This window comes from Hyperolius riggenbachi, chromosome 2 (assembly GCF_040937935.1).
Source record: "Hyperolius riggenbachi isolate aHypRig1 chromosome 2, aHypRig1.pri, whole genome shotgun sequence".
NCBI lineage: Eukaryota > Metazoa > Chordata > Amphibia > Anura > Hyperoliidae > Hyperolius > Hyperolius riggenbachi.
In genome coordinates, this window is record NC_090647.1 from 97,790,820 (window position 1) to 97,816,203 (window position 25,384).

General features: G+C 43.3%; 1 protein-coding gene across 1 annotated transcript in view; it reads left to right on the forward strand.

Annotated features, from left to right (window-relative positions):
- The window catches only part of FREM2 (FRAS1 related extracellular matrix 2), a 317,024-nt gene that overhangs the window by 168,916 nt on the left and 122,724 nt on the right, over positions 1-25,384 (forward strand). The window contains exons 5-6 of the mRNA XM_068267101.1: positions 7,420-7,545; positions 14,414-14,665. Coding sequence (XP_068123202.1) covers positions 7,420-7,545; positions 14,414-14,665 — 378 coding nt within the window. The remainder of the gene's footprint in view (positions 1-7,419; positions 7,546-14,413; positions 14,666-25,384) is intronic.

Consider the following 25,384-nt stretch of genomic DNA (forward strand, 5'->3'; position numbering starts at 1 on the left):
GTCTACTCTAAAGCCTTGTACACACTCTAGATGATTCTCAGCAGATGCGTCTGGACCGGACGGGGGGATCATCTTAGCTGGACTCAGGCTGGCGCTATTTTTCTCCTCATCCCACCCACTCTGTGCCGCTATGGTGTACACTATGGTATCCCCCCCCCATAGCAATAGAAAGTGTTGATAGACTCTAAACCAGCAACACATCTGTGTAGAACTCAACCCTGTACTGAAGGATTGAGTTATGATCCCTACAGGCAACAGTAGTTGTGCATGTTTACGCACTTTAAGGCCAATTTGGATGGTGACAAATTAACTTTCCTGTATATTTATGGCATGTGGGAAGCAAGCTGGAGTGCCTGAAGGAAACCCATGCAAACAATGGGAGAACATACAGACTCCATTTTTTTTAATATTTGAACTTAGAAACCCATATGAAGACCTGCACCGCCTACGATTAGAACAGAAGGCTGCCACAAGGCTGTTAACGAACCAACCCCGCCAATACTAATCCCTTCACCCATTCCGCTGGCTTGCCATAAAATTAAGAATCCTCTTCAAGATTGGCCTATTAATATTCAAATCTGGGTACCTAAAGGATTAGTTGCAACTGCATCACACCTCCCGCAATATTTGATCAAAAAGGATCTAATAATTTGGTCACCCCCTGAGCCCACCACAAAACATTTGGAGACAGAGCCTTCTGTCATGCTTCCCCTAAGCTTTGGAACTCCTTGCCACACCCAATCAGGACGTCTCAATCCCTGGAAGCACTTGAGTCCAGTCTGAAAAGTCACCTGTTTAGTTTGGCATTTATGAACACCTGACTAGTTCCAATGTAACACAGTCCAGCCTGCAACCCTGTATTGATCTGAGATATATCTATGTGCTTTGAGTCCTAGTACTTTACAAAAGTTATTGTATACTGCCGTTACACAGAGATCTGGAAAGTGAAAGCAGTGATTAAGAACAGTAACATGACTGAGGCTGTGTTACACACGGGTAAACTACTGTAGGATGGCGGTGGGGATTGGGGGGAGAGTGGGGGGGGAGGGTTGTGGTAACTACGTGGGAACATGTTTTTGTGTGTGTGTGTGTGTGTGTGTGTGTGTGTGTGTGTGTGTGTGCGTGTGTGCGGTCTCCCATTTGCTTTAAGTTCACCCTGGAACAATTTGATCCATAGAAAATATATCGGTGAAATGTAATACTAGGCTGGCTTGCAGCCCTCGCACCTCCAGAACATAATGCAGAGGCTGAAATGTCATGTTTAGAATGGTACAGAAGAACTGGTTAGTGTAAGGTGATTCATTTAGGAGTGAAGAAGTGATAAAATGATTGCTAAATGTAACTTAGCAGAGATAAGTGATAAAGAAGGCATGCGCTGGCAGGGGGCCTGCTTCACATCTGTTTTGTATTTCTAGATCTGATTCAGGAGTTGAGCATTAAGTGCCTCCATGCTTTGCTGGTGTGATTTGCACTTGTGGAAGAAGCCTGGGCTGCTATCTGCTCCCATTTTATGAGAACATCATAACTCATAGCAGGTGCTAGGAATTTGTGAAGCTGCACAGTACTGATACTCAGAGGTCGTCCACCTTGCACTCTCACTATTATTATAGTTATTTGTTAATGCATATACTGTAGTACCAGCACCATCTGTGACATTGTACACAGTATAATATAAATGCATGCAAAGGTCGCACAGAGTGCAGTCAGAACATCCAGCAACACATGTACAAAATGCACCGTTTATGTGTTCCATACAAAACATCCAGCAGCACAGGTACATGTTCATTTTAAAGAATAAGTACATAGCAGAAACAGGAAACTAGGGGGAGGAGCCTTCCCTGGCAAGCTTACAGTCTAGAGCAGGCATGAGCAAACTCGGCCCTCCAGCTGTTACGGAACTACAAGTCCCACAATGCATTTGCCTTTATGAGTCATGACGGTGGCTGTCAGACTCCTGCAATGCATTGTGGGACTTGTAGTTCCTTAACAGCTGGAGGGCCAAGTTTGCCCATGCCTGGCCTAGAGGGTAGTGGGGTGGAGATCTTATGTAATGTGACAAAGGAAGTAACAAGTGATTTAGGTACAGAATGTATGAAAATAGCAATTGTATTGTTTTTGATTGGGATTGTCACTAAAAAGAATTCACAAAACATAAGACTCAACCCTAAAATATCCTAAAATCTAATCTACAACTTAAAATGATTTTACCTATGTCTTAGTTGATAGCTAGGCGGGCAGTTACCAAGTAATTGCAGTTCCATTCTTTGTTTGAATGGCCCCAGAACAGCATGGACATTATAAAAAGATCCACAAATGTCACCATTATGGAAAACTAACAACCAGGGATATTTAAAATTGGGTGTTTTGTAAATTACCAACTTGTGTAGTTTTGCTGAATCTTTCCCAAGTTTGATCATAATTTTGAAAATGACATGTTTTTGAATGATGGGTTGAGTCATTCCCTATCTGTTTTTGTCACATGGGTTTACATAGGTAAACCAAGATTTATTCTTCAACTCGTTTTGATTAAAATGGGGTCACATAAACCTTGTTTGATAAAATAAATATAAAAAAAGAACTGGATACACAGCAATCCATTATTCTCAAGGTGGGCCTATGGCTTTTTTGCAGGCCTTTTTTGTGAAGGGGAGGGGGGGGGGGCACTAATTATTACAGCAGAGTCCTTTGGTTACATAGCCTGAGAAGAGTCAGGAAAAAGGCCACAAATGTCACCATTATGGAAAGTGCTATTTGATATTTAAAGGGAATCTAAAGTGAGTTGTACCGTATATGTTGCCTGGCTCCGTGAATTCCCTATTGGTTGCTGTCGTTAGTCTGCATACACATGCGTACTAGCGACAGTTGTGGCGAAGGTGCGGCGGCAACTGTCGCCAGGCGATTGACCGCGCCAATCGCCAGTGCGACAGCTCCGAGTAGCAATGGTTCGGGGTGCGCGTGCCATACTCACGGTGCGACCTGGTGCCGCAAAAGGCGTGTGCCACTTGGTTGCGGCGACAATTGTAGCCCGTGAGTATGAGGCTTTAGGCTAAAAGTATTAGAGGCAGAGGATCACAGGCAACTGGCATTGCTTACAAGGAAATAAATATGTCAGCCTCCATATCCCTCTCACTTCAGTTGTCCTCTAAGATGACCTATTAGCAGTCCTAATAGATGACATGTAAACTATAACCAATGCTGCCACAGGAAATCTTCATTTTTTTTCTTTAAGGCTAGAGTTCTTCCTTAGTGAAGAGCTGCTTAGCCTGATAAATCACGGTGGCGAGATGCAATGCTTTATGCCGTGATAAGTACCGGTAGTTACAGGGTTTTACTGCTGTGTTTTTGGAAAGCATTTTTATAATGTAACCTTAAGCTGACAGATGCTGTTTTGTTGGCAGATATTGGCTGTCAGGTTCCTAGTGACTCTAGTAATATTTGAGCCACTCAGGGAATGTGCAGTGTTGTTGTCATAATAAAAAGTGAGATCAGCGGCCTTCAGCAGCTTTCCCTGGGAGGCCGAGCATTGACTTTCCATTCGTGGCTGCAGCAGCTGGGATCACATTGCAACAATCCTCGATATCTGTATGATTTGCTGATTTATGTACTTGCACACAGGGATAGCTAGCAGGTGCTCTTTGGGGCCTTCTGGGAGAGTCATAGTGCAAAGCACTTCTGTAGACAGTCTTTGTAAATCACCAACACCAGTGCTTTATTTATTATCACTACACACCATAGATTAGCTTTGCATTTACCATATTTTACCATATGTGGTATGTGTTCACATTGAAAATGTTCTGCCCACTTCCTATTTCTGTGTTAGGGTCACAGGAAGTGAGGAAAATTCACCCCAACTAGTTGACATAGAAAACCATAAAAGTCTGATATATGTTCTCACCTGTCCCTCATCTATCTATAAAATGAAACTGAAGGTGGTTACTGTGGGTACACCACGTCACCTGAATACAAGGAGAGACCAGAAGCCTAATGGTGCAGTATGGTAGGGTATTGGGTGTTTATTTGAAATACAAGAGTATTTATACTCGCAAAGGTGGGTTGCAGTCCCTGCAACTACCATATAGCGCCTACGGGGTAATGACCGTCCCCGCTCGTTATTCCAGGACCTACTGGTACTGGATGGTCGCAATCCTGGCTGGTCTTTCTTGGTTATAGATAAATCACATCTGGAAGGTAAACACCTCCTAAGGAGATGTAATGTAGAGTACTGGGGGTACAAATAGGCAGTTTAGTGAAACAAAAAAGGGGGAGGGAGAAAGGGAAGGGAGGTAAAACACCGTCGTATTTTAAAAGCACTTGTATTGACCCTAAGGAGCGGGCTGAGACCCCTGAAATGTTTGTCCGTTTAATTGTGCTGAATAAATCATATATTTTTTCTATATTCACCCTTTTGGATTTTTACATCTGACGTGGTAAAGGTATTTTTGGGTGCCCCCACCTCCTAGCACTATGAAGAAAAAAAATTCACTTGCGTTCCAAAATGTAACAAAAACTTGAACTTGCATAGTGATAACAGGCCACATTTCTAAGTGATATAAAAATAAGCGATGTGGTTTGGAGAAGTTGACACTCAGTCCTGTGATTTAGACCACTGCATACATTTACAGTGCATTAGCTGGATTTTTAATATATCTACAAGATCTAGCACTGTAGATCCCACATTCACTTTCTACACTGAACTGTCTTCTCTATGACCATGGTTACCGGATAACCCCCCCTACACCTCATGGAGTACAGAGCTGTCTCCTGTGAAAGGTGGAAGATATATGGGTATAGCGTATTGAAGGAATTTGCACTATACAGGAAGATAAGGGCAGGAGAGATTTATATTATCTGTATTTGTCTGTCCTCATAGCATGTGCATTATATCACACACATACTATTTTCCCAAGGACTGTTATTAGATTGGAGTAAATCAGCCAATGATTGATGAGTGTTTTTAAATCCTCCATGGCAACAGAGCACAGAGCTAGCAAGAGAAATTTCACCTTTAATTACAAGGAGTGATTTGCACGTATTTCCAGAAGCTTGCATACAGACTGCCATATTCAGTACCGCATGGTTAGAGAGGAAATCATTGTCAGAAGTTGCGCACTTCCTGTTTGTTATTACCTTGATCGTGTCAAAACTATCGTAACTTTCTGTTGAGATTCCTTCAGATTGATAGAATTGTTCTGTCAGAAAATCTGTATGATAGGGACAAGGGCTCTGTAGGAAGGGGATATGCCCCGAAACATGTCGCGTATTACTGGGATTTGATAAAAAATGCAAGTTTGAAGCCAATTGAGTTCCTCCTTCATATTCACTTCATTGAACCGTGTGTGGAGTGGTGACCCACAAAGGGATTGTCCACTGGCTACATAGACCTGACTAGGTCTATTCCACAGGGACTCGCTGCAGTTTGCTTGTTGTGCTCTGTAGGAAAGGGGGGGGGTGCTTTGTCGCCCCTCCCTTGCAGCACCTCCCATATCATGTACCATGTGGACTGGTAAGGCTAGTATGGTGGACCTCAGCCAACCTGCCTGTACCAGCCTGCATGGTTGGCATGGGGTTAAAGTGAACCTCCAGACTAAAAATCTACTCAGCAGCACTGAAAAGGCTTGGTTTCATAGCATCAGAACTTTGTTTTTCTTACCCAAGCCTCATTTTTAGCTGCACAGAAGAAAACTGCCCAGGCATTTTTCCCCTGATGCTGTGCAAAGCATGATGGGATTTTTGATGTTGTTCTCCTGCTGCTGTTTTGGCTACATTTTTTTTCTTATTTTGAATTTGAGATTTGAAGCCTAGCGCGTGCATCTGGGAGGGGTGATCTGGACACAGGACAGTTGGAACTGTGTCTCATGCTCCCTGTCACCTTTTTTCATCCAAAAAGATGGCTGCCCCCATGTAAAAGATGTCTGCCCCATGAAATCACAAACCTTTGCCAGTTCTTTTAGAACAGGGTGGGTAAGAGATTATATTACCTATCATTTTTAATTAACATAACTAATGTAACGTAATGACAGTATGTTTGTTTAGGCTTAAGTTCCCCTTTAAAGAAATATTAAAGGGGACCCCCATATATCCTGCTCCTTTCAGCTAAATAGGTATAGAGGGTCACTTTTGACCACCCATTCCCCCTCCCTACAAATCAACCTTTGTTGTCCCTGTAAAGGTGGCCACACACGATACAATAAAATGATCCGATTTTACAGCAATTCGATAAAAACGATCGTATCTCTCGAAAAAATCGAAAACTTTTTTTTCATTCGACTGAAAAATCCGATCGGATTTCTCATTTTTCTCGATTTAAATCGATCTGGAATGCCAGATGTTTCTCTTAATATTTCTACTAAAGTTTGTATGGTGTGTGTTGGATTGTCAATTTATTAACCTCCCTGGCGGTAAGCCCGAGCTGAGCTCGGGCTATGCCGCGCAGGGGGAGATCTCAGCCCCTGGTGGGGCGATTTTGATACTGTAAAGTGCTGTACGCGCAGCTAGCACTTTGCTAGCCGCACGTACAGCTTGATCGCCGCCGCTCTGCGGCGATCGCCCGCACGCAGCGGCGCAAGAGGGCCCCCCCGCCAGAGCCCTGCGCTGCCCGGACCAATGAGTTCCGGGCAGCGCTATGGGCTGGATCGGAGACGTCTGACGTCAGGACGTCGGCTGACGTCCATGACGTCATTCCGATCGTCGCCATGGCGACAGGAGAAGCCAAACAGGTGATCGCGTTATATACGCGTTCCCCTGTTTGCTATTGTTGCCGGCGACGATCGAACTAGAGGCACACATGCACCCTCTAGTGGAGTTTAATGTAGCTACCACTCTGGTAGCTTTACATGAAACATTAAAAAAAAAAAAAAATTAAAAAAATTGGATTTCTGCAATTTTTGCAGAAACAATTAACCGCCGAGGAGGTTAATATACACACCCTAGCAATTTATTTAGAGTTTCCAATCGTTTTTATCATAATTGAGGAAAAATTTAACATAGGTGAGTGGTACATTGGTCATATTTTTGAAATTTTACAATCAGTCAGAAAAATGTATTGCAATTCTTAAATTGGACGGATATTTAAAAAATTGTATGGTGTGTGGTCACCTTAAGCTAAACACACCTCCAGAACCAGAGGCATCATTTATGTACACTTTCACACAATAGTGAAGGAAAGAATGAAGGAAAGATAATAGAGCTTTTCCAGTAAAGTTGAACACAGTTGAACTAAACTACATTTCCTGTTGCACTGAAGTACCGTACGTTTTGCTTTTAACCATATTTGATATCTTCTTATAGATGACACTTGTTATTCATTGTACAGTTCAGTGGGTTTTTGACGTTTCACACTTACAGTATTTAGTTATTTCATGTAAAGTGACGTAGTGACTTTTAGTTACTGTAATATCTCTTTTTTTTCCTGCAATGCAGAATCCACTGTGTTCATTCCTCAGTCCATTTATAAAATTGAAGAAGACGTAGGCGAGCTATTCATCCCAGTGCGGAGAAGTGGGGATGTCAGTCAGGAGCTGATGGTGATATGCTTTACACAACAAGGTAACAGCACTTCCAATATTCCACAGTATAAACATGTCTGCCCCACATAACTTATTGCAGCTTTAAGGTGCAAACACCTGCATGAAGAATGTCTCCTCAAAGGATACATCCGGGAAAGTAATACAAATCAGATTTATTTACCTGGGGCTTCCTCCAGCCCCTGGAAGCCTATGTGTTCCTTGCCGTTGCTCCTCTCCGAGCTGGTTTCTTTGGGTCCCCTCCCTAGCAGCCGCCGACCCAGTCAGATCGGCAGCCAATGCACGTGGCCGCGCCACTAGCGCTCCCGGTTGCAATCTGTTAGTGAATGGACATATTTTACCGATGTTTAGGCATTGGTAAATCAGCACAGCCGCACAGACAATATTACCTTGATAGTGAATTGAGCCCACTGTACGTTATGGAATTCTTATAGCCAACTGCTATGACATAAATGAGTTCTGCTGTGTTGATTGATGCAACTCTGATTGGGGTTCCAGGACAATACTCTAACCTGTAAAAAGCCAGCCTTTACATTAATTACAGTATAATGTATAAAGTGGAAGCACACCACTCATAACCATCATGGGAAAGGTTTGTTATATGGGTTCAGTAAGTTTGTGCCAGTGAGAAGTACATCATCTGGTAATAACTTGTGTATTATTTTGTATTCTTTACAAACGTATTGCCTGGGGCACCAGAACAGCCAGAAACGGCCCTGAATTTTGGGTAATAGCTAAAGAGCAATCAAAAGACGAAAGTAGGTGGCGTAACTCCTGGGGGCGTATTCTGACTCCTGCTAAAAGTATTTCAATTGAATCCTACAGTGAACCACTCTAATGAACTGTATGCAAGTGAAGTATAATAATTAACAGCCTTCTGAGCAGAACATTAGAATTTCATGGAGCATGTATAGAAATATTAGTTAACTGCTGTAAGAGGGGAAAATTTATAGTTCACTATGGCAGGCTACAGAGACTTGGAGATATGTGTGCAGGTAAGCACGGGTATTTTACTACATCTTATGCATTTTGCATACATTTGAATCAAATTTGTATCATACAAATTATTTGCATCTCATTAACTGTCCTCACCCTGCACTGATGTTTAAAAACTTTAGTAAAGAAAGATGCTGATGTCACTCAAGCGGTCTGTTACATGCTGTTTTCAGCCAGGCACATTAAAGGTTATTCCTAATTGGTTGCTTTAGACAACATTTCAATGCTTTCGGACAGTCGGAGCACCGCAGTCACATGTGTTTTACAACAAGTAGTGGAAAGCTTACACTGGAGATGAATGGGGAAGCTGTAAATTAGTGGTAATGGTATGCCTAGGTGTAAGCTATACATTGGAATGCATGTCACGTCCCAGCTCAGGTTCTCTACTTACTATACAAACATGTCTGGAGAGCAGCCAAATGAAGAATAAATAGGCAACATTTTTAAAATTGGTTGGCCAAAAATACACAGGCTGTACTTAGATTGTCACGTTTGAAGTTTGCTAGCACTGAGCATGTAGGTCTGCATGGCCTTCATACCTGTTTTTCTGGAGCCATTAATATATTATAGACAAGGGGCTCGATTCACTAACCGGCACTAAGCCAGTTACTGTGCCTTATCACTTAGTGGGCACAAACTACAGCGCTAACCTTATCTGAGTTAGTGTGCCTTATCTGAGGTTAGTGTGCCTTATCTGAACTTAGTGCCCCTTAAGTAGCTTTGTGCACACTAAAAGATGCACAACGCTACATCTCGCACTGCACCGCGCACAGCGTAATGCGCAGATCTTTGCGCACAGTGCGACGATAACATCGCACCCGCTATACTGTAAACTGTAAACCTAAACGGCGCATCAATGCACCGTTATCGTCGCATCCTATGTGACCTTATGGTGGCATCATATACAGTATAGCGGGTGCAACGTTATCGTCGCACCGCGCACAAAGATAGGCGCATTACGCTGTGCGGGGTGCAGTGCGCGATTGAGCTTTGTGCATATTTTAGTGTGCACAAAGCTACTTAAGGGACACTAAGTTCAGATAAGGCACACTAACCTCAGATAAGGCACACTAACTAACTCAGATAAGGCACACTAACCTCAGATAAGGCACACTAACCGGCTTAGTGCTGGTTAGTGAATCAAGGCCAAGGTCAGATTTATACATTTTTTTTAACCAAAGGCCAGCTATCATGTGGCTTCCCTTCCATGTTCAGCGGCCCTTCTCTTTCATGTACAGATCCCTGTACCATTAGTTCAACAGTTCTTCAGTGATACCAAAAACAAGATCCTGGAGTGGCCCGCACAGAGCCCAGACCTCAATCCTATTGAGAATCCGTGGCGCATGCTCAAAGTGAATGTCCATTCTCGGAAACCACACAATTTGTACCAGCTAGAACTGTTTGCAATGGAAAAATAGGTCCAAATCCCCAGCAGACCTGTGCCAGCCTAGTAAACAGCTACTCTAAGAGATTGTTGCCAGTTGTGGCTCATAAAGGGTCCACTATTGACTGTTCATAGCCAGGGGGCTAATAATTTGGGATGTCTCATTTTTGCCCTTTCTTGTTTCAACTTGGTGTATCAATAAAATATCCTAATTGAACTTAGTGGACATTATTTTTATAGTGCATTTGTTTCCAAAATAACAAACTCTTGCTGTTAATGGTCATTTTCAAGGAGAAATCAAGAGTGCTGTCTAATTTCATAAGGGAGGGGCAGGGGTGGGTGTAATCATTTTCACCTCAACTGTATGTATTAAATACTTGTTTTCACTTTGTGTTGTGTGCTGTGTTTACTTTAAGAGTAACATAAAGATTTGTATAGTGATAATATATGTTACGTAGAATTTTGTACAAAAGTGGAGTGACCATATACAACCTCTGGTAATTTGTATGACTGTAGATGGTTTTTAGGTCTTGCCTGAAATAGATAAAGGCACACATACAGTATAAAATTCTACATCTGAAAAAAGCAACAAATATGTGTTAACAGAAGCACCATGTTTTATGTGCAGTGGCTGCATTACAGTAAGGGCCCTTTTTACACTTAATCAGTTGCTCTCAGTTATAACTGAAAGAGAACTGATTTTCAAAGTGATGCCCATGTTTCCTATGGCACCTTTCACACTTAATGCGTTTTAACTGAAAACTTCTTCCCAATGCACTGCTATGGAAAAAACGCGTACCAATGCGCACTAACGCATACTAACACGCACTAACGCACACCAACTGAATAAGTGTAAAAGGGCCCTGAGTGGGACGTATACATGGGGTCAGCAGCTGTGTCATTGCTCATTGACACCTCATGAAGGCTTTGCAGTGGTGAATGCTCTGCAGTCATACTTATGAAGAGGTTACAGCTGTGAGCAGCCCCATGATATGCCGCCAACTGTCACACTGCTTGACATCATTCAGCATACCTGATATTTCTCTGCTCTCTGCTCGGCCTTGAGATCAGGCTTAAGCTGGCCACTAACGGTCCAGTTTCTAGCGAAAAATCGTTTGAGCGATCAGAAATTCTGATCGGACGAAAAATGGTTCACTACACCATCAACTAACCAATCATTGCTTCCTATCTATCACGACCACCAAGAAAATCCAAATTTTCGCTCGACGAAAATTCATTCGGGCGACATTTTTTTTCACTCGTTCATAATCGATTGTGTCCACCAATGGAGATTATTTACAACCAATCCGATCAGAATTTCTGATCGCTCAAACGATTTTTCGCTAGAAATTGGACCGTTAGTGGCCAGATTTAGAAGTTCTGTTTCTGTAAACTACCTTTCAGACCATTGTTGGGACAAAAGACTTTCACATGAGATGCGCAATCTTCAATCAGATTTCTGAACTGAAGTGAGAGGGATATGAAGGCTGCCATATTTATTTCCTGTTAAGCAATACCAGTTGCCTGGCTGTCCTGCTGCTCCTCTGCCTCTAATACCTTTAGCCATAGACCCTGAACAAGCATGCAGCTGATCAGATGTTTCTGACATTATTGTCAGATCTGACAAGATTACCTGCAAGCTTGTTTCTGGTGTAATTCAGACACCACTGCAGCCAAATAAACCAGCAGGGCTGCTAGGCAACTGGTATTGTTTAAGAGGAAATAAATATGGCAGCCTCCGTATATTTCTCACTTTCTTTAAAGCGCACCTGAACTCAGCACGTCCTCTATGCTCTAAAAGATACGCAACAGCTGATACAAATCCTACAATAAATCTTACTTCCTGATTCATAGAAACAGACGTATTGTTAATATCCTGTGCTTTCAAATGAGCTTATCTGCCAGCACAGTCATGTGACTCACGGAGAGATCAAATTACAACTTGTGATTAGACACAAATGAGGGGGAATTAAACAGGCTACACTTTCTAAATACATACAGGGTGTATTACTCTATAGTTTCCATCTGTCCAGTGCAAGAGTTCAACTCCACTGTAAAGAGAAACCGTAACCAAGATTTTAACTTCATCCCAATCAGTAGCTGATACCCCCTTTCCCATGAGAAATCTATTCCTTTTATCAAACGGATCATCAGGGGGCTCTGTATGGCTGATATTGTGGTGAAACCCCTCCCACAGTGTGATGTCAGGACCATGGTGCTGACATCACACTGTGGGAGCCTTGTTGCATTGTGGGAAATTACAGCTGTTTCCAACTGCCAAAAAAGCAAGCAGCAGCTACTTCCACTGACATCACCTGCCAGCAGTAAAAATGTCACCATGTGATAAATGTCAGAATGTAAATCAGGGAGAGGAAAGATTTTACAATGAGCAAACACTGACTAAACCATTTATACATAATTATTGTAAAAATGAAGCACTTTTTTATTACATTATTTTCACTGGAGTTCCTCTTTAAAGCAGTTAGACAATCATAACCCTCAGGCATTAATCTGGTCCTGTTAGTGATAATGGAATGCTTACATATTGCTGCCCAGTTTTCAGGCATAGATTTAGAAAGATGGAATAGGAAGTAGGTTAGTTTTAGAAGGATGGGGAGGGGGAGGGGGGGGGAGGGCATCTAAAAGGAGTGCATTTTGGCTGGATGGTTATGTGCCTAGAAAGGTTTGACATTAAGGGAAAGTTAGGGTTAAATGATGCGCAAGGGTTAACTTAAGGGGGGCGGGTTATGGTTAGTCATTAGAAAGGAGCTATTAATTAGGGAGATGTTGGTGTAGGAAGGATTTAAAGATAAGGAAACAGGTCACGGTTAGTCATCAGGAAGGATTTAACCCTAGCAGAGATGATTAGAGGTAGAAGTCCGGTTGAGTTTAAAGTGTGTGTGTGTGGTGTGTGTGTGTGTGGTGTGTGTGTGTGTGTGTGTGTGGTGTGTGTGTGTGTGTGTGTGTGTGTGTGTGTATGGTGTGTGTGTATAGTGTGTGTGTGTGTGTGTGTGGTGTGTGTGTGTGTGTGTGTGTGTGTGTGTGTATGGTGTGTGTGTGTGTGTGTGTGTATGGTGTGTGTGTGTGTATGGTGTGTGTGTGTGTGTGTGTGTAGTGTGTGTGTGTGTGTGTGTGTGTGTATGTGTGCGTGTGTGCGGTGTGTGTGTGTGTGTGTGTGTATATGGTGTGTGTGTGTGTGTGTGTGTGTGTGTGTGTGTGTGTGTGTGTGTGTGTAGTGTGTGTGTGTGTGTGTGTGTGTGTATAGTGTGTGTGTGTGTGTGTGTGTGTGTGTGTGTGTGTGTATAGTGTGTGTTCGTGTGGTGTGTATAGTGTGTGTGTGTGTAGTGTGTGTGTGTGTGTGTGTGTGTGTGTGTGTATAGTGTGTGTGTGTGTATAGTGTGTGTGTGTGTGTGTGTGTGGTGTGTGTGTATAGTGTGTGTGTGTATGGTGTGTGTGTATAGTGTGTGTGTGTGTGTGTGTGTGTGTGTGTGTGTGTGTGTGTGTGTGTGTGTGTGTGTGTGTGTGTAGGTTCAGGTAAGGGTCATTCATCAGGAATGGATTACCATTGGGGTGGAGGTTGGATTCAGGAACCTACTAGTGGGGACATAAAGGGCAAGGTAAATAATTACTGACCTTATTCACAATGGTAATAACATTTGTTTTGCCGTGGGGTTTTAGCACTGGCCATAATGCTTAACATAAAAGGTAAAAACAAGTATTTACATTTGCTTCAGTCTCTTTAAAAAGCTCTTGCAGTGTGAATCAGCCCTAATAGTTTATTTTGTGTTCTCATTTATGTGGAGGCTAGCTACTCCTCCAACTTCAACTATATAATTAGACTACCACATCACTGCCACATCAGGGCATTACAGCTGGAGTTGGAAACACAGATCTGTACCATACACAATAGAATGGAGTGCTCAAAGATTCTATACCTCCGAAACTGCTTTCACATTTTTGGTAACCAGAATTAGTATATCTTTTCCTACACCAAAAGGGTTACACAAGGTCTATCTGGTGGTGGTGGTGGTGGGGGGGGGGGGGCTGTCAAGAGCTATCAACTTCTCCATCACATTGGCAGCAGTTTACAAGACCAATTTCGATAGGGAGTGTGGTGTATGTGACTGCAGTCACACCAACACCATTAGCATTCACCAGTCCTTCCACAGCATATCATAGTCTAGATAGGTCCAGATGGGGGATGTAAATTGCACTTTAATAGCAGCAAATGTCTAATAAATCCAGGCCAGATTTGCAGCATCCCTAATGATCTCCAAAATAGGAGAACCTTAGTAACCTAGGCCCATTGCCACAATGCTTTAAAATTATTCCAAATAACATCTTTATACTGAAAGTTATAAATGTATTCCGTGATCGACCTGCTAAACGTCAACACGATATATCTTGTCAGTTTACAGAACCGTATTTTGTTATTCTGATGTTTGCCTCCCAGACACATCAGTTTATGACAAATTACAAGCCTAAAATGCATTCCAACTGTGTTTTACAGGTACGGCTACTGGAACCGTCCCAACATCCGTTTTATCCTACTCTGATTACATATCCAGGCCTGAGGAACATAACAGTGTTCTGCGGTTTGATAAGGGGGAAGAGGAGAAGACGTGCCGTGTGGTGATCATCGATGATTCTTTGTATGAGGAAGCCGAGACCTTCAACATCACGCTGAGCATGCCTATGGGAGGAAGGCTGGGCACAGAGTTCCCCTCCGCTCAGATTGTGATTCTCCCCGACAAGGATGACGGTAAGGACATTATTATTCTCACTCCTTTATGCTGACTCTGTTCTAGGGATAATTAGGAGGCGGATCGGTGTATGTGATAAAATCAGTCCATTGAGAAAACAGTGGTTAAGTAAGTTGACTTGCTTCCTACAAAAGGCATAATGACCAGATGGCAAGCTGTGTTTACATGGGTCAGTTTCGTGACTCATCTTCTTTTCCTCCGGAGCATGTATGTTTAAATACCCAGGTAGGTGCTAAAAGTGTACCTGAGACGGGGGATATAAAATGATTATACATACCTTGGGCTTCCTCCAGTCCCCTTCTGGCTGATTGCTTCCTTTCTGTGCCACCTGGATCCTCTGGTATTTGGCCAGTAAAGTTCTTGAGTCGAGGCCGGTCGGAGTATGCGCAATATGCCCCAGACTGAAGGTCCTTACGGGCTGAATAGCGGAGGATCCAGGAGGGCGGTCCCAGGTTTCGTTTAGGCACACATTACATTGTCACAGTGCTTACCTAGTGTTATTTATTTGTTATTTATTTGTTCATTTGTTGTTTATTTATTTTTTGTGAGAGTTTTATACTTTTTATTTTGTCTTATGTGTGACTTGTTACCATCCAACCAGTTGCCACAGTAACCATCCAATGTTACATTTCCTGTTGAGAAGTGATTGTATTACATTTCTTCTCCTTACTTCAGGTGGTTGATTTATAGTTGTAACCACAGTCATATGAGTACTTTAAATGTGCAAAAAAATGAAAAGCCTTTGCCTGAAATTTAGATAGTGAGAGAGGAGGATGGAGGCTGCCAATTATTATTTTTATTTAAATAATGGACATTGCCTGGCTGTTCTGTTGATCCTCTGGCTTTGATACTTTTAGCCATACACCCTGAACAAGCATGCAGATCAGTTGCTCTGTCATAAATCTGACTAGAATAACTGCCTGCTTGTTTTAGGTGTGTGATTCAGACACTACTGATGCCGGAAAGATCAGCAAGTAGTATTGTTTAAAAGGAAATGAATATGGCAGCCTCCATTTCTTTCTCACTTCAGGTGTCCTTTTAAACAATGCAAACTGCCTGGCTGTCTTACTGATCCTCTGCCTCCAATACTTTTAGCCATAGAACCCGAACAAGCATGCTGGTCAGAGGTTTGGCTTGAGTTTAGCTAGATTAGCTGCATGCTTGTTTCGGGTGGGTGATTCAGACACTACTGATGCATGAAGGATCAGCAGGATACCGGGCGTCTAGTATTGTTTATAATGATATAAATATGGCAGCCTCCATGTACCACTCACTTCAGTTGTCTTTTAAGGTTATCTTTTTTCCTAAATTTCAGGCAAAGGCTTTCCATTGTTTTTGCCCATTCTAGTTAAAGGTATCTAGTCTCAGTATTAGAGAACTTCTTTGTCGCCCTTTGAAAGTACCAAGACTAGATTACTTTAAAGTAAATGGGAATCTAGGGAAAAAAACAGCCAGATACTTACCTAAGGAGAGAGAAGGCTCTGGGTCCTATAGTCTTCCCGCTCCTCTCATGGTCACTGCGTTCCAGCACTGGCTCCCCGGTAGCAGTATTTGACCAGTTGGGCAAATACTGCTTTCTGCAACCGAAAGAGGCTTTGGAAGTCTCCCAAAGATGGACGGCTCAGTACTGCGCCTGCGCTAGCACGCTCTCTCACACGCTCACGCATACGCAGTATGGAGCCTCCTTGTCTTCTGAAGACTTCCACAGCCTCCAGCGGCATTGGATTCAAACGGGGAGCCAGCGCTTAAACGAGCGGACTGTGAGAGGAGCGGGAAGGCTCTATAGGACCCAGAGCCTTCCCTCTACTTAGGTGAGTATCTGCTTATTTTATTTTATCGATTCCCATTAGCTTTAAAAAGTGGTAATGCTGACTTTTTTACTCCAAAATCGTAATTATAGTTTCAATTTGCCGGTATTGTAGTATTTTGCTGGTAACACTCAGTTACCTACTGTGTAATATGTGGATACACAAGCTCTTTTGACCTCAAAGTAGAGTTTATTTCGCCATGTACAAACGGGGAGTTGTACCCGGAATTGGTTTTGGCTCATACAGGTTTTGGAAGGATGGAGGGGATAATATCCAAAAGTCAAGAGTCGAGGCTGCCTTTCTACAGCGCCACCAGTCGCACTTGGCAATCATCTGTCATCCCTAAGGAGGCATGAGGGGGAGGGGGACATAGGGAGACGAAGGTTCAGCAGTGATATGTATGTGTTCATGTAGTTATAGGACATTTATCTGTAAAGGCTCATACACACCTACCAACAACCTGTCCAACTATCTTACAAACTAGTCTGTTGGAAGATAAGTTGGGTCCAGCTGACAAACAACTTTGCCTCTCTAGGGATTATCTCTGCGGCACAGTTCCACTACATTATATATTGATTGTTACCTATTTTTGTGGCACTGTTAAATACTATTAGTTCGCAGAGACTCCTGGGTGAGTCATTAATGTTAGCATCATTAGCATAGGGCTTTGAATATATTATTGTACTATTAGGGGCCTATGGCCCAGGTCTGGCTTCTTTGTTTTTAATTGTTTTTAATCTGTAGTTGGCTTTTAATAAAGACTTTTTGCATTTACCTTACATCCTGAATTTTTACAAGTATTGCTCATTTTCAGTATATAGAATAATAGGGGGGATTTCTAGTTTTCTTGTACTTGTTACAGCTGACAAACAACCAGATGACCAACTGATAACAGGTTGTTTGCCAGATCCAACTGGTGGATCAATCGGCCCAATTATCATGCAGTTTGGAATGTGTGTACAAGTCTTTTCAACAACTTTATTGTTTTTGAATGCCAACATGTTGTGAAGTTTTTCATTTAGCTTGCATGCATTGTATTTAAGTGACTTGGTTGTTTACTTGGTTGGCATGTGTGTGCGTACTTGTCTGGTAAACAACTAGTGGTTGGTCATGTTGTACAGTTGGTTGTGCATTAAGTTGGATGTGTGTATGAGCCTTTAGGCAAATTCTAAGATCATGCGCTTGTCAGGGTGTCTTGTGAAGTGTAGCATCACCGATTCTCAGCAATAGCTCTATGTTCTTTCCATTACTTCTCATCCTCTGAACTCCCACCAGGTCCACCCTATAACGTCAGCACATTGCTGAAGCCCACAGCGAGTGCTATGGAGGAGGATGCTTGCCTCTGCTGTTAGGGAATACGTATTAATCAATGACAAGGCAAACTGTACAGCTCATTAGAGCTGAACGTTGGAGTGGACACTGAAAACAGCAGTTATTTGTACTTCTTTGTAGTCTTCTCCGGAAGGTTCATATCCCAGTCTCTGATAAAGGCCTGTTATTATAAACAAACAACTCTTCAAAAGCTGGTTACAATGTGAGCGATGTTCCTTTAATCATGAACAGTGGAGTTATTACCCGATTGTCACCTGCTTGGTGAGGATTGTCAGCCCTTCCGAGAACGGATATCTGGGAGGCACATCACGGATCTGCAATGGGCCAGTGATTTTTATTTGAAAGGTTGAGTTCAGAGACAGCTGACAGCTCAGTGTTGGGTGGGCTCACACCTAGGACGCTAAGTCATGTTTAGGGGCAGAATCCAGTCAGTCATTGGATGGCAGATTGATTATGCAAGTCAAGTGTCTCATATGGAGCATTTTGGGAAATGTTGGAGGAGCCAGTTTCATTCAGTAGAATTAAAGGGACTCTGAAGCGAATGGTCCATGGAGGCTGTTATATGTATTTCCTTTTAAACAATACCGGTTGTCCGGAAGTCTTGCTGATCTCTTGGCTGCAGTAGTGTCTGAATCACACACCTGTAACAAGCATGAGGTTAAACTTGTCAGACTTTAGTCAGAAACATTTGATCTGCTGCAAGCTAGTTTAGGGTCTATGGCTAAAAGTATTAGAAGCAGAGGATCAGTAGGACGGGCAGGTATCTGGTATTGTTTAAAAGGAAATAAATATGTCAGTCTCCATATCCCTCCCACTTCAGGTTCATTTTAAGCCAGACCGACCACCATACCTCCCAACTGTTTGAGATGAGAAAGATGGACACTTAAGCCGTGCCCCTGCCACACCCCTGATCATGCCCGGGCACACCCCTAGTCACGCTTGCCATAAAGATTCCATAAGAAAAATATGTTGCTTTATAATTCAAACCACACTGGCCCTTTCTATTCTGGTTCATTTTTATTCATATTAACATTTTACAATTAGTAATACTGTATATCAATTTAAAGGATGGGAATAAAGTTTAGAGTCAATCAAACACATTTTTAGTAGAGAAATATATATATATTTATGTACATAGAAAGAGGGACAAAGTCCTGAAAGAGGGACAAATCAGGAGGACAGAAGGACAGGGCTCCCAAAGAAGGACTGTCCCTCCAAAAGAGAGACAGTTGGGATCTATGCTGAACTCCAAATGGAAAGTTTTCTTCTATACTTTTACCACATATCAGGGCGTGAGAAAAATGCAATTTAAAAAACAGATGTTCTATGTTGTCCCCTTGTCAACATACAGGGAGGAATGGACCACTACTCGCGCCCTTTCTGTTACACTTAATGCACCACCATCAGGGGAGGACTGGGACGATTCGGCCTGGGGGGAAATCCCAACCTAGAGGCCCGGTCACAGAATCCCCAGCCCAAATACATTTGCATGCAATAAAGATATGTTTTTAATGGTAGTTTAAAGCAACGATACATTTTGCAGTTGCGTTAAGCATTTTAGGCTGGGGGTATAATTGCGTGGGGGACATTTACTTGGTGCACTTTGGGCCTTTGAGGGTACAATCTGTATTAAGTTTGTATGTTCTCCCTTTGTCTATGTGGGTTTCCTCTGGGCACTTCAATTTCCTCCCACATTACAAAAAAAATACAGATAAGTTAAAAGGCTTACCCCTAAATTGGCTCTAGACTACAATGGACAAATGTCTATGGTAGGTATTAGCTTGTGAGCTCCTCTGAGGACAGTCAGTGACATGACTATGTACACTGTAATGTGCTGCGGAAGATGTCAGTGCTATATAAATACATAATAATAATATGGTAGGACATTAGACTATGACTATGGTAGGATTAGATTGTGAGCTCCTCTGGTGACAGTCAGTGACATGACTATGTACTCTGTAAAGTGCTGCAGAAGATATCAGTGCTATATAAATACATAATAATAATATGGTAGGACATTAGACTATGACTATGGTAGGATTAGAGTGTGAGCTCCTCTGAGGACAGTCAGTGACATGGCTATGTACTCTGTAATGTGCTGCAGAAGATGTCAGTGCTATATAAATACATAATAATATGGTAGGACATTAGACTATGACTATGGTAGGATTAGATTGTGAGCTCCTCTGGTGACAGTCAGTGACAGGACTATGTACTCTGTACAGTGCTGCAGGAGATGTCAGCGCTATATAAATACATAATAATAATATGGTAGGACATTAGAATATGACTATGGTAGGATTAGATTGGGAGCTCCTCTGAGGACAGTCAGTGACATGACTATGTACTCTGTAAAGTGCTGCAGAAGATGTCAGTGCTATATAAATACATAATAATAATAATAATATGGTAGGATATTAGACCATGACTATGGTAGGATTAGTCTGTGAGCTCCTCTGAGGACAGTCAGTGACATGACTATGTACTCTGTACAGTGCTGCAGAAGATGTCAGTGCTATATAAATACATAATAATAATATGGTAGGATATTAGGCCAGGACTATGGTAGGATTAGAGTGTGAGCTCCTCTGAGGACAGTCAGTGACATGACTATGTACTCTGTACAGTGCTGCAGAAGATGTCAGTGCTATATAAATACATAATAATAATATGGTAGGATATTAGGCCAGGACTATGGTAGGATTAGAGTGTGAGCTCCTCTGAGGACAGTCAGTGACATGACTATGTACTCTGTAATGTGCTGCAGGAGATGTCAGTGCTATATAAATACATAATAATAATATGGTAGGACATTAGACTATGACTATGGTAAGATTAGAGTGTGAGCTCCTCTGAGGACAGTCAGTGACATGACTATGTACTCTGTAATGGGCTGCAGAAGATGTCAGTGCTATATAAATACATAATAATAATATGGTAGGACATTAGGCTATGACTATGGTAGGATTAGAGTGTGAGCTCCTCTTAGGACAGTCAGTTACATGACTATGTACTCTTTACAGGGCTGCAGAAGATGTCAGTGCTGTATAAATGCATTATATAATATGGTAGGATATTTGAGTATGACTGTGGTAGGATTAGATTGTGAACTCCTCTGAGGGCAGTCGGAGACGTGAATATATACTCTGTAGAAGGGTGCTGCAAAAAAATAATGACACTTTATAAATACTAAAAAAATCTCCCTCAAAGTATTCCCAGGTGGTCTTATGGTCCCTCAATCTCCATATAACTTTCCCTAGTGATCTTGTGGTCCCCCCTCCCATTTACAGAAAGCCCTGATTTGGTTGTTTAGTGGTCCCCTATCCTCATTTAGCTCCTTTAGTGGTTACCCTCCTACTCTCCTCCAGTATAAACAGAGTAGTGGATGCAGTTGTTGTGCTTGACAGTCTTACCTCCTCCAGCAGTGGCTCCATCCTCCACAGCCAGCAGCAGTCTGCTTTCTGCCTATCTCCATCTCCTACACATACACGTGTAATCAGGCGACATGCAGGATGACCAGGTCGTAGAGAGCAGGTGTATAGCTGGATGAGCTGAGACTGCTGTGCATACAGGGGAGCACAGTGGTATAGCATTGAGTGTCTCCTCCTCTGCTCAGTGTAGTGTTGGGTGCAGCCAGGGTCCCCTCACTCATGGTGCATAAGGCAGCCACCACCAGCTCTTCCCCTTAAGTCCCTAAATTAAGCTGGTGCCACAAGCTTCATAATGCCTAGTACACACAATGCTATTTTCCGTCAAATTGATGGGTCAAATCGATAATTTACGGCATGTCTGATCTCTTCCCGAACAAAAAAATTGATTGGGAGCAGATCAGACATGCCAGACATTATTAATTCGACCTGTGGATCTGATGGGAAATAGCATTGTGTGTACCAGCCTTAATGCAGCCACACTGTCTGTCCCCTTCCTTCAGTATTTTACAATACTCCATCTAACAGCAATAGGAGTACAGGAAAATGGTCAAAAAGGTTACTTCAGTGTGCAAGCTTGACTGTGGGCAAGCGTGTCCATACTGGGAATGGGCAAATGAGATCCACACATGCCCAGTAGAACTAAGACACTTGTGCATGGCTCTTTTCCTTCATGCAAAAGCACTTCATTTGACTGGGCATGTGTGGATGTTACTTGCGCATGCGCAGTACAGATACACTCGCCCACATCATGCTCGTATACTGAAGGAACCTATTCAACCAAAGACAGACCCAACACCAGACTAGCTACGGCCAGTGTTACCATAGGGGCAAACTGCAAACAGCTCCTAGCATGCCCACCATGCTCTGTATAGAGGCACTACAGCTGCCAGCATGCCCATCCCCTTCTCTAGAGGCACTATAGCTCCTAGCATGCTTCTTCCACACCATAGAGGCACTACAGCTGCCATCATGCTCCTTCCCTTCCATAGCGGTGCCACAGCTTCCAGCATGCTTCTCTTCCTCCATATAGTATTAGATTGTCCCCTAGGCTTTTTTCAATGTGAATAAATGGTCCCCTGGTGCCCCGGTATTTTCAGTGTAGCGCACTCACCTGTCCTCCCTCTATCCGTGTGCTTCATCCTCATAGGCATTTCATCTCCGTGACCTGGTGACATGTACACACCCATGTGCTGCTGGGTCACTGAGATGAGACGCCTGTGAGGATAGAGACGTTAGCACACAGATGAGCGCGCCAGCTGGACCAGTGAGTGCGCTCCGCTATAAATACACTGCAGAGGCTCCGGGGGTCCACTATTCAATTTGGGGTGACCAAGGGGGGCCCAGCAACTAGCTGTGAGACCCTGGGGACAACCCAACAATATATGAAGGAGCAGTATACTGGGACTTGTGGTGCCTCTTTGGAAGGGAAGGAGCACAATGGGAGCCGTGGTGCTTCTAGGGAGGGGCTTGCTGGGAGCTGTGGTCCCTCTATGGAGGGAAAGGGGCATGCTGGGGCTGTGGTGCCTCTATGTAGAGGGATGGGCATGCTGGGAGCAGTAGTGCCTCTATGCTGGAGAAGGGCATGCTTGTAGCTTTAGTGTCTCTATAGGGGATGGCGGGACCTTGTTGGGGCTGTGGTGTCTCTATGGAGGGGGATGGCATGCTGGGAACAGGAATTCCTCTATGGAGAAGAATGGCCTGCTGGGAACAGTACTGGCTCTATAGGGGGAAGACTTGCCTGGGCTGTGGTGACTCTATAGAAGGGGGGGGGGGGGCATGATCGGAGCAGAAGTGCCTCTATGGAGAAGGGCATGCTGGCAGCTTTAGTGCCTCTGGAGGGGGAGACTTCCTGGGAGCTTTGGTGCATATATTGAGGGAAAGGGGCATGCTTGGACTTGTGGTACCTCTATGGAGGGAAAGGACATGCTGGGAGCAGCTGTGCCTCTATAGAGGAAGAGGGCATGCTGGCAGCTATACTGCTTCTATTGGGGAAGGAGACCTGCTGGGTCTCACTCTATAGAGAGGGAGGGCAAAACGGGCTACCTACTGCTGTGGAGTGGGGGAGGGGTGTCAAACTCACAGGCATGCAGCAGAAGGAATTCCCAGCCAGGCACCTGATGCTCTTCTCTGTACTGGGGAACTGGCTGCACTGAGAGCCTTGGCTGCTTCTCCCCATGTGTGCGTACAGCAGCCTGGCATGCCGTCTGTCCCAGCATGGTCTCCACAGGCCGAGGGGGGCGGAGCCTACACACATACACACACACAGTGCAGCAGAGAGGAAGTCGGGAGGAGCAGGAGCTCTCAGCCAATGCCCTGCTCCCTGGCCCGACACACGGAGCTGAGTTGAGCCCATGAGAACAGCTGGGGGCGGGGCTGAATCCAGTGGCTGCGGAGCTGCTGATTTTTAAAGTAATTCACCAGCGCACCGGCCCAGATTGTTTGAGGTGGCGGCGGCCCGGGGGGAGAATGCCACCCGTCCCCCCGGGCCAGTCCGCCTATGACCACCATCACGAAAAATTGTAAAATTGAAAACACGTGTATATGCATGTTTAAAATGTTCTAGAATAAAATGTTTTGCTATTGTGCTGTCACTTACAGTAGGTTGTAAAGATCAGATCTGATTCTTAGGGTTTCAAAAGCACTTTACTGAACAGCAGTCCCTCAGTCCAACTGCCAAAATAGCAAGAATGGATACCGGCTGGCATTTTTGTATGGATCCTTTCCAAGAGATTGATTTGCATAGAATTAAGGAGATACTGATAATCCCCCATGTGGAGATGAACAAGTCCAAAACCTTTCAGACATTTCTTGTCTATAGTAAGCAACAGCAACAAAAGTACTTTATAGTACAAATTAACCTAAGAGAAATCTACTTCTTTCATGTATGTGTACACATTTTACATTTTTTCACTACAGTGGCCCTTTAATTGTGCAGTCCAGCACCCCCAGTTCTGAAGCTTGTAGCACTCAATTTCATTGATAATATTGATGATGATGATGATGAAGATGTTATCCATTCAGTCGTATCCGACTCTTGGTGATTCTATAGGTTACCTTTCTCCATGCTGTCCAATTTTGTACCATTTCTGCCAGTTGCCTTAAGCTCAATCCTGTGTCAGCTTTGATGGTGTCAAGCCAACGCGTTCTCTGGCTGCCTTGTCGACTTTTGCCACTGATCAGTCGTAGCATTAGGTCTTTCTCTAAGGAATTTGATCGCATCACGTGGATGAAATATGCGAGTCTGAGTCTGGTGATCTTGCCTTCCAGTGACATGTTTGGTCTTATACATTCCAATACTTCTTTGTTCCTCATCCTTGCTGTCCATGTAATACGAAGCAATCGTCTCCAGCACCACAACTCAAAGGAGTCGATCTCTCTTCTATCTGCTTTTCTTAGGGTCCAACTTCCACAGTGATGATAATGATTTTATATATATATATATATATATATATATATATATATATATATATATATATATTATGATATCACTATAATAATAATTAATTATTATAATAATATTATAATGATAATATAGTATGATAATAATATAGTATGGAATTTATACATGAATTGATCTTTCAATGTTTTGGATGTGTATGTTTTAGTGTAACACATGATCAGGTGACAAGATCTGTAAGGGCCCATTCACACCTGAGCGGGAATCCCGCTCAGTGCAAAACGCCAGCGGTTTTGTAAAAACCGCTACACATTGTAGCCATTGGCAGTGTTCTTACTTCCGCTTTAGCGATAACCGTAAACGCGATGCATGCAGCGGTTTGCCGTCGTGATCGCTCCAAAACCGCCGCAGTGTCCAGTGATTTTTTCCGCGGTAATCGCGGGAAAATCACTCCTGCAAAACGCCGGCGGTAATTGCCGGCGATCTGTGGTTTCAGATGTGAATGGGCCCTGAGCATTGAAAGAATTTGTGGCATTTGATGTGGCTCCCTTTGCAGGGTATGGAGGGGGGTATTTCTCAGCCCCTCCATGTTTCCTGAGAGAATGGATGACGTACGTACAGAGTTCAGGACCACTGTAACCTCCTGCTGTACAGTTACGGATATGATTGTTGTCATGTTTCCATACTTGCTTGATAGGCATGTGACATAAATGATCTATGTGTTGAGTATAATGAATGCACCCTGGTTTA